This window comes from Echinops telfairi, unplaced genomic scaffold (assembly GCF_000313985.2).
Source record: "Echinops telfairi isolate 266 unplaced genomic scaffold, ASM31398v2 ScPeMD7_2291;HRSCAF=2852, whole genome shotgun sequence".
Taxonomy (NCBI): Eukaryota; Metazoa; Chordata; class Mammalia; order Afrosoricida; family Tenrecidae; genus Echinops; species Echinops telfairi.
Genome location: NW_022106189.1, coordinates 45,270,590 through 45,283,378, shown reverse-complemented (window position 1 = coordinate 45,283,378; position 12,789 = coordinate 45,270,590). Strand labels below are relative to the sequence as shown.

At 54.9% G+C, this 12,789-nt stretch overlaps 1 protein-coding gene across 2 annotated transcripts in view; it reads left to right on the top strand.

Annotated features, from left to right (window-relative positions):
• COTL1 (coactosin like F-actin binding protein 1) overlaps positions 1–12,789 on the top strand; it is a 31,039-nt gene that overhangs the window by 1,751 nt on the left and 16,499 nt on the right. The window contains exons 1-2 of one of the 2 annotated variants that reach the window (XM_004704523.2): positions 14–106; positions 212–294. In XM_004704523.2, coding sequence (XP_004704580.1) covers positions 30–106; positions 212–294 — 160 coding nt within the window. In that variant the 5' untranslated portion in view covers positions 14–29. Of the gene's footprint in view, positions 1–13; positions 107–211; positions 295–12,789 lie in introns of those variants that run through there. The other variant, XM_045293941.1, reaches the window with a different exon arrangement.

The window sequence follows — 12,789 nt, the reverse complement described above, 5'->3', positions numbered from 1 at the left end:
GGCCGCTCCTCCGCGGCGACGCCGAGGCCATGGCCACCCGGATCGACAAAGAGGCTTGCCGGGCGGCGTACAACCTGGTGCGCGACGACGGCTCGGTGGTCATCTGGTGAGCCTGTCCCTGCGCGCCGGGCGCATCGTCCCCGAGGGCCGCACTGCCCGCGCGCCCTGCAGCCCGCGGCTGACGTGTGTTCTTTTCTTCCCCAACCCAAAGGGTGACTTTTAAGTACGACGGCGCCACCATCGTGCCCGGGGACCAGGGAGCGGAGTATGGCGACTTCATCCAGCAGTGCACAGGTAGGGGCGCGGGGGGCGGGGGGCGCCGGGCGCTCGGCTCCGAAGCCTCGGCCGCGGGGCTGGCCCACCTGGCTGCCCTTGGGCAGTACCCTCCCGGGCGCGGGCGGGACGGTGCCTGTGCCGCTGCGGGCCATCCCTCCACACGGTCCTTTCGTGAGAGGACAAAGTTCAGCTTCAGCCGCTCCCCGCAGGGCCCTCTGGGTGGGTCCTCAAGACGGGATAAAGACTAAGGGGGGGCTGCTGCCCGCGGGGGAGGAGGAGCCGTCAGCTGTCCCCTGCTTTCCCTCCCTGGCACTGTCTGTCTGTCTGCGCGCTGATGGCCCAGGCTGTGGTTAGGTGCGGATGAGCGGCTTACGGCTCACAGGAACGCAAGCGTGCACACTTTCATTTAAACAAACGGAGCGAGATGCTGGGTGCGTCCATCTGTGTGAGGACCTCCAGCAGGCCGAGCGGATGCAGTTTGGGAGAGGACCTCGCAGTGGGGTCCCAAGGGGCCACCCCTCAAGGCAGGGGGCTTGGGTTGGGAATGGCCCATGCTATGATCTGGGAGAAGGGTACACAGGTGTGCACGTAGGAGGAACACTTCCCAGCCGGACCCTTGGCATCAATGCCCTCCGGATACTTGTCTGTTGGTGGTGGAAGCGGGAAAGGAAGAACACGCGGTGGGTGGAGCCCAAACCCAGACTCCAGCCCTGGAGGACAGAGTCCAACTGCTCCTTGGGGTTTGTCTTTGTGGAAACCGACTGCTCCTTTCTTCTGTGAAGAGGGTTGGGTTGGAGAGCTTTACCCACTGGGACACCAGGGCTGTCAAGGGCTCTCTTAAAGGCTCAGGTTTGAGAACTCGAGTCTCTCAGGGTCTCTGGCTTAGGGACAGACAGCCTGGTGGTCAGGCCGTGGACACAGAGCAAGATGGCTCAGGTTTCAATTCAAGTGTGTCCACTTCCCAGCTGTGGCCAGGACAAAGCCATTCGCCTCCTTGGAGGGACCTTGGTTTCCTAATCTGTGGCCACAGACTGGGTGAGGACAAATGCGTCTGTCAGGGGCTCAGGATGAGCTACTCCAAGTGCAGGAGAACAGCTGCCCCTTCCCTGGCCTGCTGCTCTGGCCAAAGAGTGTTCACTTTTCATTCAGTGCAGAGGGCAGTAAGTACCAAGGTGTTCTCTTTGTGTGCTTGTTTTTAAAGCAAACGCTCTCTCAAGTAGAGTTCATTCATTGTTTCTACAAACTGTGGGCTTAAGTCTCCCAGATGGGTGATACCACTCCCTGGGGGCGGTGCTGGAATGGGGGTGGGTGTCTGCTGGTGCTGCAAAAGCGGAGGCCTACATTTTATCCAGGATGATGGCTAGAGTTCAGAAGTTTTTAATTGCCAGTGGGGGTGGGGGTGGGGTGGGGACGGACATTGGGGGAGGATACTGAGTCTTTCCCCCCCCCCCAGAAAAGGGGGTGGGTGGTGGGTTAAATAAGTCTGGGGACCCGTGTCGCTGTGTGCAGTGTAAATAGCTCCCATTTCTAAGTGACAGGGCCCCAGTGTGGAATGTTGGTGGGACCTGTATTTGAACCCAGGCCCTGGCTCCTCAGCAGTGCATGCTCACTCTTAAACCACCCACCCCTGCCCCCCATCCTTGAGTGCACAGCTGGGTGACCCAGGAGGGTTTGAGCCCTGCTGGCTGACCTGCATAGGGGCTCATGAACTTGGTGGTGGTGGGGATAGTCACCAAGGGGCTGATCTTCCTCTGCTGGTCACCCACCCACTGCTGGGTTCCATCTCAGAAGCTATTGTTCTGGCCACGGAGGGGAGAGGGTAACCAGTCAGGAAGGATTCTGAGCAGATGCGCTGGGCTTCTGGCCCCGCCCACCACCCCTGAGCGGCTTCCCTCTGGCCAGTGGGCAGGGCCTCTCCCTCCCCCAGTCTGTGGTTTTCTACTCAGACTCTTTCCCTGGGGACCAAGAGGAGGGGAGTGGGGAGCCTGGGGAAAGCCGGGAGCAGAGGATACTCCCCCAGAGGCTTGTGGGTCTCAGCATTGATCAGGGGATCAGAAACCCCCCTCAGCAGCATCTGGAAGTCGGCCTCCCAGCACAACTGGACAAACGTGGAGGAGAGTTGTGGTGGCTGTGTCTCTGCTCCAAAAAACTGTTTCCTCCCCCTGCCATGGCCTCATAGCCCAGCGACCAAGCCCCCCCCCCCTTCCCCAAACCCTACGGTTATCAAGTCAATTGAGACTCATCTTGACCCTGCCAACCTTTGGGTTTGGGGCTAAGAGCTTTAACTGTTGTACCACCAGGCCCTCCATGAGTCGGAAACCTACCGCCATGGGGCTGATTCCCACTTAGCCACTCTGTGCAGGGTCTCCGAGACTTAGTTTTTGCAGGAGCAGACAGCCTCCTCTTCCTCCCCGGGAGCAGCTGGCAGGTTTAAACTGCACACCTCCCAGAGCAGGGCCCAGCGCATGACCCGTAGCACCACCAGAGCTCAGTTATATTTGGTTTTGGTGGCAAAAGCGATGGCACCGTAGATGCTGTTTGACAGGCAATGCCTCCCTCTCCTTTTAACATCCGTCTAGCATCTTCCTGGCCCAGGTGACCACAGCCCCTTTTAAAATGGATACACAGCATTTCTCCTGCATCTGTGCAGCAGCGCTTTACTGATCCTATATTGATGGGCCTCAAAGTTCTCCGTGGCCAGCAATTTTTTTCTGGAAAGTTACCAGGAAGCTGGGACCGCTTCCCAGCTTTCTGCCAGTGCAGCAGTGGGAGGCCATCACACCCAGTGCTGAAGAGCTTGAGCCAGCAGCCTGGCAACAGTACCCATGCCATGAGACCTTGGACGAGTCTCCCAGACTCTCTGTTGCCTCACCTGCATGATGGGTGAGATCGTTGTACGGAACTAGCTGGGATGTTGTGAAGCATCACTGACATGCTTCGTGCGAGGGCAGCTCTACCCTGTCCTATGGGGGGGCTTGACTCAATAGGGATGAGATTGGAGTTTCTTTCTTTAAAAAAAAATTTTTTTTTAACATTTTATTAGGGGCTCATACAACTGTTATCCCAATCCATACACACATCAATTGTGTAAAGCGCATTTGTACATCGTTTCTCAAAACATTTTCTCTCCATTTAAACCCCCGACATTAGTTTTTTTTTTTTTTTTAACATTTTATTAGGGGCTCATACAACTGTTATCCCAATCCATACACACATCAATTGTGTAAAGCACATTTGTACATCGTTTCTCAAAACATTTTCTCTCCATTTAAACCCCCAACATTAGGTCCTCATTTTTCCCTTCCCTCCCTGCTACCCCCTCCCGCATGAGCCCTTGATAGTTTATAAATGGGTATTTTGTCATATCTTGCCCTGTCCGACGTCTCCCTTCATCCACTTTTCGGTTGTCTGTCCCCCAGGGAGGAGGTCACACACAGTTCCATGTAATCGGTTCCCTCTTTCCTACCCATTCTCCTTTTACCCTCCCTGTTTTGCCACTCACACCACTGGTCCTATAGAGCTCATCCGTCCTGGATTCCCTGTATTTTCAGTTCCTATCTGTACCAGTGTACCTCCTTTGGTCTAGCCTGACTTGCAAGATCGAATTCGAGTCATGGTAGTGGGAGCGGGGAGGAAACATTTAGGAACTAGAGGAAAGTTGTATTTCTCATCATTGTTTCATCGCACCCTGACTGGCTCATCTCCCCCAAAATTTGTTTTTCTTTAAAAAAATTTTTTTACATAAATCATTTTATTGGGGGCTCTTACAGTTGTTATAACAATCCATACATCCATTGTATCAAGCACACTTGTACATATGCTGCCATCATCCTTTTAAAAACATTTTCTTTCAACTTGAGCCCTTGGTATCTGCTCCTCCTTTTTCCCTTCCCCCCGCCCCTCCCACCCTCAGGAATCTTTCATTATAGATTGTTATTGGTTTCATATCTCACACCGTCCACTGTCTCCCTTCACCCCCATTTCTGTTATTTGTCCACCTCGGGGAGGCTTATACATCAGTCATTGCGATCGGTTCGCCCTTTCTCGCCCTTTCCCCCCCACCTTCCCCTGCCTTCTTGGTTTTGCTACTTCAATTACTGTTCCTGAGGGGTTTATCTGTCCTGGACTCTGTGTGTACCAGTGTACATGCTCCGGTCTAGCTGGATTTGTACTGTAGAACTGGGTCATGCTAGTTGGGGGGGGAGGAGGGAGGGGAGGGGAGGAAACAGTAAAGAACTAGGGAATGTTGTGTTTGTAGGTGGAGATTGTAGTTTCTGATTGTTCCGGCGTCCGTGACCCAGTTGTCCAGGGGAGATCCGGAGCACGACCTCTCAGTGCCTTGTAAGGCGCCTGGTCTCCACATAGCTCCACTGGCCTGCCTGTTTGTGCGTTCTTTGTGCCTTTATCCCTGTGGTGAAGATGCCACTTGCCCGGCGACCTGACTGAGGTGTCCCCAGTCCAGAAAAACACGTGTCACACGTGCTTCCTGGTGACATGTCACCATAGAGCAGCGGTTCTCAACCTGTGGGTCGTGACCCCTTTGGGGGGGGGCCCAATGACCCTTTCACAGGGGTCACCCGATTCATAACAGTAGCAAAATGACAGTGATGAAGTAGCAACGAAAATAATTTTCTGGTTGGGGGGAGTTACCACAACATGAGGAACTGTATGAAAGGGTCGCGGCAATAGGAAGCTGGAAACCCCTGCTCTAGAGCTTTCTTGGCTGTGATCTTTATGGCAGCGGATAGCCAGGCCTTCCTTCCTCAGTGCCGCCGGGTAGGTGTGAACCTTCAACCTCCAGGTTAGCAGTTGAGTGCAGACCATACCACCTGGGATCCTGTCTATCCATATTAGCTGTACTGTAGGACCTCTTTAGGAGTTGTTGCAGAGTTATTAGGGAAGGACTGTTTGTGGATTTCACAGATGTCGTGCTGTCCCCTAAGGAGAGTTTGTGGCGTCATGGCTTACATGTTGGGTGGCTGACCTCAAGGTCAAGTTTGCACCCACTAACTTCTCAGTGGGAAAGAGATGAGGCTGTCTGCTCCTGTAAAGAGGGACGGTCTCAGAAGCCCCCAGGGGCAGTTCTACCCTGTCCTACAGGCCCCTATGGGTCAGAACGGACTGGAGGGCAGCAGGCTTGAGTTTTCATATACATCCCACGAGGAGGGCTGGTGTCCTAGTGGGTCACTTGTCGGGCTGCTCACCGCCAGGTCAGTGGTTTGAAACCACCAGCCGCTCCTCCAGGGAGGAAGACGAGACTTTCTACTCCCGTAAAGATGGACCTTCTCAGAAACCCGTTGGGGCAGCTCCCTGATGTCCTACAGAGTCTCTGTGTGGTGGGCTCACTCCCGACATCCCACGCTTTCCTCAACCCTGTATCCCGGTGCTCGTGTGCACCCAGAGCACGGCGTGCCCCTGCAGAGGCCATTGGTCATCTGGGAATTTGGTAACCTCTTGGTTGCCCAAACCTCTTGTGTCTCTGGTTCTATTTGGGCCCCACCCCCCACCCCCACTCCCATTGGTCTACCCCTGCCCCCTGAGCTCCCTCACTTCTCCTTTTAAGTCTCTCCCCTGCTTCTCACTTCCTCCTCCTGCTCCTCCTCCTCCTTCCTGCCCTGAAACCTGGGGGCCTTGCAGACAGGCCTCCACCCTGGCTCCTTGCAGCAGGACTTTGGCAGAGCATCCTCGGGCATGCCAAGCCCTTTCTCTGCCCAGATTGACCCGCCCCCTTGGCCTCAGGTCTACTGGCATCCAGAAGACCCAGGTGCTTGGCGATGGCATGGCATGGCCTTAGGACACACACAAGTCCCTCATGTGTAGTATACTGGATTTTAGCTGGTCAGTGCATTCTGAAATCCACCTGCCTCAGGTGTGGGCTTTTGTTCTGTGTGGAGTCCGCAGGCACCTCAAGTTCCCCCTGCCCTGGTGCTGCCCACTCCTGTGTGCCACCCCGAGTCTCCCTGGCAACGATGAGGAACAATGCTAATCATGTCTGAGATGGGTCGCCCTGTGCCGGACACAGCGTGGTGGTCCCTGTGCCTTCCCTGCTGCTCCTGCAGCAGACTAGCCAAATCTTCATGGATTAGACCAACGCCCGGTGTATTATCTTTCTGTTCTAGAGGTCAGAGTCCAACAGAGGACCCCCCAAAATTAATAACCCAACAAATTCCCTGCCACGGAGTCGATTCTGGCTCACGGTGGCCCCGTAGCACAGGGTAGAACTGCTCCTGTGCGTTTCTGACACTGACTCCTGACATGCCAGCATCTAGTTCTCTGGGCTCTGGGAGAAAACCAAGCAATTCCCTTGCCTTTTCCAGCCAGCTCCCCCAGGTGTCCCCATCCTCAGCTTGAGTCTCTCCTCTATCCCCAAAGCTGTGCTTCTAACCCAGCGCCCAGGCACTCACCGCCCCAGCCCCCTGCTTCCTGATTCTTGCAGCTGAAATTCCTCATGACACGCAGACAGCTTTTTACAAGCAAGACAAAGACTGATGCTTTTCTCGAGAGCTCAGCGGATCTGACCCAGTGCCCCTGGGCCTCTCCTGCCTCCAGGGACTGGCTCTGTCTGCACAGAAGCGGTCAGCTCTCCAGCGCTGACTCAAAGCCTCTGTCCTTCCCTGGGGGAAATTCTGCCTGCACTGCTTTGACCTGAAAAGGATGGTCCTTAGAGGCCATCTGACATGACCCGGAAGCCCCTCGCTGTTCCTTTGGATGGTACTTCCACTCTGCCTATAAAATGGGGACCCTTGTTTGTGGTTCACAAATAAAGGAAGCTGTGGACCCTGGCAGGCGAGGCCAGGGGTCCTTGGGTCACTCTGGGGACTGTCAGCAAGGACTTTGTCAAGGTGCTGCAGGCAGTCCTTGTGTGACCCTCCCCTCCCCAGAAGCCACATTCCTGAGGATCCTGAAAACAGAGCCTGTGGTTCTCTCCCGGGGCCTTTGGAGCCCTGTCCCGGCCACCACCGGCTGTGTGTTTGATGAGGCAACACCTGGCTGCCTTGCCTTGGGTCCTGGCCGGGAAGCCAGCTTACCATCTGCTTGGTGATCACCAGCTCCTTGTTCATTTGGCAAGCGTGGCTCAAGGACCCGCTCGGTGCCCGGCATGCTGGGTGCCGAGGGGGTGCAGCAAGGACACAGGGAGCTTGCTATCCCATTTAGAGGGTGATAAGGAGGATGATAAGGAGAATACAGGGGAGGAGCGGTAAGAGCTGGGTTAGCCGGTCAGATCGTTCCAGCGAGTGATTGAACTCTAACTCCTGCTGTGGAGTCAATACCGACTCATATAGACCCTGTCTGACAGAGTCGGTCTGGCTGCCCCTGTGGGTTTCCGAACCTGCCAATCTTGATGGAGTAAAAGTCTCCTCTCTTTCCCGAGGAGCAGCTGGTGGTTTTGAACGGCTGCCCTTGCAGGTGGCAGCCCAGCGCACAGCCTTCAGTATGTGATTAGGGTCATGCAATGAAGCAATGGACTACAGACCGCTTGGGGGGCAGGCCCTGCTGGTCAGCGTGGCCACAGGGACCTCAGAGAGGTGGTGCCATCAGTCTGAGTGGGGGCAGGCAGGCACCTGGGTGCTGAGGGTCTGACGCCCAGGTCCATCACGAGCTCTTCACTCAACACTGGCAGCCCAATTTCAGCGTGAGCAAAGGTCTGGACAGGCCTGTCTCCAAAGAAGAGACACAGGCAGCACAGAAGCATGGGCAAATGCAGTGTCAATGGGTCCCGGCAGCCACAGCAAGGTGCCGCTGCCTGCCCACCAGGAGGGGAGGAGAGGGTCAAATGCTGGCCAGGCCATGGAGGGAAAATCGGATCTCTGATCAGTGCTAGAGGGATTCTAGCTTGGCCACTCCCCAAGGGTTCACCCTTCAAAAGACTCCGTCCCCAGGCATCGAGCTGACTCCGGCCACAGCAACCCTGTGTTAGTGTGGGTCCTTTAGAGAAACACATCCACAGAAACTCATGTATAAGAGAGAGTTTTATATATAGGTTAAGTGTGCATCAAGAAAACATCCCAACCCAGTGCTGCCCAAGCCCATAAGTCCAACATTAACCCATTAACTCATATGTCCAACACCAGTCCACAAAATCCTCCTCCAGCTCACAAAGCAGCCGCAATGATGCTGACTGCAGGAGGAAAGCCGAATCAGTGAGTGTGTAAGCATCTCAGCGCTGGCAGGGGTCTCCACACGGCTGCTCCAGCACCCAGGGCTGCATCCGGGTAGGTCCATGTGACTTCTCCTTGAGAATGTCTTGCAGGAAGTCAGCCTTGCAAGCTGAAGCTGGGAACTGCTAAGGCAGCTGCACCCTGGTCGGACCATCAAAAGCTAGAGACCAGAGAACTCCAAAGGCGAGGCTCACCGAGCCATTTATCCCTCTGCCCTTCGATTAATCCCACATGTGTTTATCGGCCAGGTTGGCACAATAAACTAACTCAACCCCCCTTGGACAGAGCAGAACTGCCCCTCTGGGTGTCTGCCTCATCTTTCTCCCAGGGAGTGGCTGGTGGGTTTGAACCACTGGCCTTGGGTTAGCCAAGCGCCTAACCACTTCACCCTCTGAGGATGAGAGTACCTCCCCCCATCCCCCGTGGCTTGTTCTCAAATGTTCACAGCAGTGTGACCCATGGCCATCGAAGACCGGAAATCCCCAAATGGCTGAACAAGGTGTGACCAGTCTGTGGAAGGCAGCTGCCTCAGTCATGAGGAGGACTGACGCTAGAGGCAGTGACAGAGAGCGTCTGTCGGGCCAACCCCGAAACACGGTGCAGCAGGACAGAAGCCACACGGGCCCTCCCCTTTATGGAAAACACCCATGAGGACTCAGCAGAGGCAGCCTAGAGGGATGAGGGATGCGGGAGGAGAGGAGGTCTTGCCTAGGGCTGGGGGTGGGGGTGGGGCCTTGAAGAACATCTGACCAGGTGGTGCAGTGGACTAAGGACCAGACAGCTCACCAAAAGTTTGCCAGTTCAAACCCACCAGCCAGCCTTTCCATGGGAGAAAAATGAGACTTTCTGATCTCGTAAAGATGGACAGCCTTGGAAATCCCCAGGGCCAGTTCTCCATGTTTTACCATGGCTACAACAATGGAGCAATTGTGAGGATGGTGCAGGAGCGGGCAGAGCCTCCTGTTGTGTGTGAGGTCGCTATGGGCTAGCACCTAACCACAGCATGGGGTTGCCGTGAGTCAGAATTGCCTGGATGGTTTTATGGGCCAGACCAATACAGAGACTTTAGTGAGGCAGGATCCACGCACTCCTGCCTGACGCAGATGGAGACCCTGCGGGAGAGGTGAGTCGCTTGTGCAAAGACCCTCGTGCCCTCCCGTCCCTGTGGTGCCTGCACACCTGTGCTCGCTGTCTCCCCACTCTGGCTGAGGATAAAGTCCCAGCATGGTTCCTTTGGCTGCTTCTTGTCTCAGCAAGAACTTAGCCTGGAGGAGCTGGTGCCACCTGGCTAGTGCCCCATCTCAGTGTGACCTGTCTGTGGAAGGAGAAGTCCACCTCCCCTCTTGGTGGGTGAACACCCGCCGTCCAGCCTCCCTCTTGGTGACTCAGTATACAGTGATCCGTGTGAGAGTGAGTGGGTCATGGGCAGGCGGAGGGGGCTGGGGCGGGCCTGCTCCACCTAAGCCACCCTGAGGTGGTTTCTGAGGCAGGGGCAGGGGTGCTGGGGTTGGGGGAGCCATCTTCTAGACCAGAAACCTGAGGGTCTGAGGCAGGGAGCTGCCGGGTCATGGTCCTGCAGTGGGCAGTCCCCGGGCCTCCTGGCTGGCCTGAAGAGGGCTTGGGGAGATGGGAGGTCTGGGGTTTGCTCCCCTCCAAGGTTCCATATGCCATGGTGTGAACAAGAGAGAGGAGGACCCCCTGTTGGGTTCCAGCCACCATCGAGTGGGTGACAACCCCAAGGGTCCCCACGAGGGTCAGAGTAAAACGGGGCTCTGAGGGGCCCCTATCCTTCCTTTGCGCTCTTGTCGGAACCCATCTGATGATGCGCTCCCTGAGCCAGCCTCACAACTGCTGTTGTGTTGGGGGGCGTCTGGTGGCAGCCTCTGTGCCCCCCCACCTCAAAAGGGTCTTCTCTGTCCACTCACAGACATCCATTCCCTGTGTCCCCCCCAAAAAAAAAACAACAAAAAACCACTGCCATCAAGTTGATTCTGACTCACAGTGACCCTAAGGGAGCCCCAGGGCAGTGGGGGCCATGGGTCGCATGTTGAACTGCTAAGGGCAAGGCCAGCCATTTGGAGCCACAGCTGCTCAGTGGAGAAAGACGAGGCTGTTTGCTCCCTGGAAGCGTTCCAGTCTCAGAGACCCACGGGGCAGTTTCTCCCTGTCCTAGAGGGTCGCCACGAGAGCCCCACTTACAGAAGTAAAACTAATTTGCTAACAGGCCCGGGCCTCGCAGTCGGGAAAGCCTTCCTCCGTGCTGGAGAGTAATCTGGGTATCCAGATCAGCCTATCCCCCGCTGGGGCTCCTGAAGCCACCGGTCTTGTCCTCCGGCAGTCCTCTATCCCATTTTCCTGTGTTCTTTGCTGGGTTAGGGACGCTGGGTCACTTTGCAGTCGGTGACAATTCAGGGAGGAAGGAGTCCTTTGAGACTTCCATTTAAAGAAGTGGGGTGGGGTCAGCACAGCTAGGCGTTCAACTCGTGCATACAGTGTGATTTCAAATGTGATGTACTACACTCATACACGTCTGTGTACAGATTTAAGGGTCGTTGGTGTGCCAATAGTTAAGTGCATGGCTGCTAACTGGACCCATGGCTGTTTGACCCCATTAGTCATGCCATGTGAGAGAGAACCGGTATATGACAGCCTAGGGTACCCTATGGGGCAGTCCTATCAGCTGGAGTTGACAACAGCAACACACACACACACACACACACACACACACACACAGCATACCACTCACGGCCATCCACTCAATGCCAAGTCACAGTGACAAGGTGGAGCTGATCCTGTGCATTTCTTAGACGGTGACTCTTATGAGAGTAGAAAGTCTCACGGAGTGGCTGGTGGTTTTGAACTGCTGATCTTGCAGCTAGCAGCCCAAGGCATAACCCACTAAGCCACTAGTGCCCCTCCCCTCATAGAATAGATCACGTCAATAAAATTATAAATCCTCCATCTTCCAGAAGGAATTCAGTCAACATGTAATAAAGAGATTTTATTTCTGGCATAATAGGTGTTCTTTTTTTTTTTCTAGTACACTTTAATATTTTATTTAAAACTTTTTTTTTGAGTAGGGGCAAGAAGGAGGTACTTAAAAATTATTTTACTTTTTATTTTTAAACCTATCAAGGGGAACAATAACTAAAAGTCACTTTAAAGGGGACAGTGAGCCATATTGGCCTTTCAAGAGTGAGAGTTCTCACTTCACCACAGGGAGGGGTCTCCTCTTCCTCATACACCCCCCCTCACCACCAGCCACCCCCACAGTTCTCCTTCCTCTTTGGCCCCAAAGAAAACCTGGTTGGTCCTTTGCACGCACTTGCCTGGGGCCCGGCTAGCTGCCCCTCTGTTGGCCCTGCCCAGCTGCCTCCCTGCTCTGGGGAGCAGAATGCTGGAATTCCTTCCTGTCAACCCTTTCAAACTGAGCTCCCAGAATCCCCTCGGCAGAAGCTGACAGCTCAGCGTTTTGTGTGTGGTTTTTGTGTTGTTTTTTTCTTAGTGAGCCTCATTTGCCTAACCTCTTAGGGAGTCTATATAAGGTAAGGTCAGCTGCAGCGTGAACTGCAGTCTCATCAAACTCTGAAGTAATTTCCTCCCAGCCTCCCCCTGCCCGCTCTCTTCCGCCGGGCTCAGAAGTTCAGTGTTGGATGGTGCTTAAGAAACAATTAGTTCTCTCACCCTTTGTTCTTTGTGTCGGCTGATAGATATTTATTAGATGCCAACGACGGGCCTGGGGGAAATGGGGGTTCAGTGCTAAGACCCTCGCCTTCATGCTGGAGACTCAGGTTCATTCCTGGCTAGTGCGCCTCCTGCACAGCCACCACCTGCCTTGTCAGGGGAGGCTCGCGGGTTGCTGTGATGTGCACTGGTCCCGTGGAGTCTTCAGACTAGGAAGACAAGCCTGTGGATCACGGTGGTCCAGTCCCACTGTGCGAGGGGCGGCCATGAGGGGCTCTCTCACAACAATCGTTATGCGCCCTGGGGTGTTCTTGATGCTGGGGCCACAAGAACTGGACAGACCTGACCGTAGCTAAAAGGGCCAGGGGGGACACCCATCAGGCGTTGTTGCTTTGCAGACGGTAGGGCCCTTGGATTTCCTTACTTGTCTTTCTAGCTATTATGTATCTAGTTTGTGTGCCTCGGCAAAAGAACATGGTTCAAAAATGGACAGAAGTGTAAAAGACAAAGTTGCACCGTGCGCCTGCCCCGGAGCCCGTGGGCTTCACCCCTCACCAGCCAGCACTGACTTTGGGGGCAGGCAGTGGCAAAGACTGGAATCAACACAAAGACAGGGGTTCTGTGTTGGGGTGGAGTTCTTCAGATTCTGCCCCACCTTCATTCTCTTGAG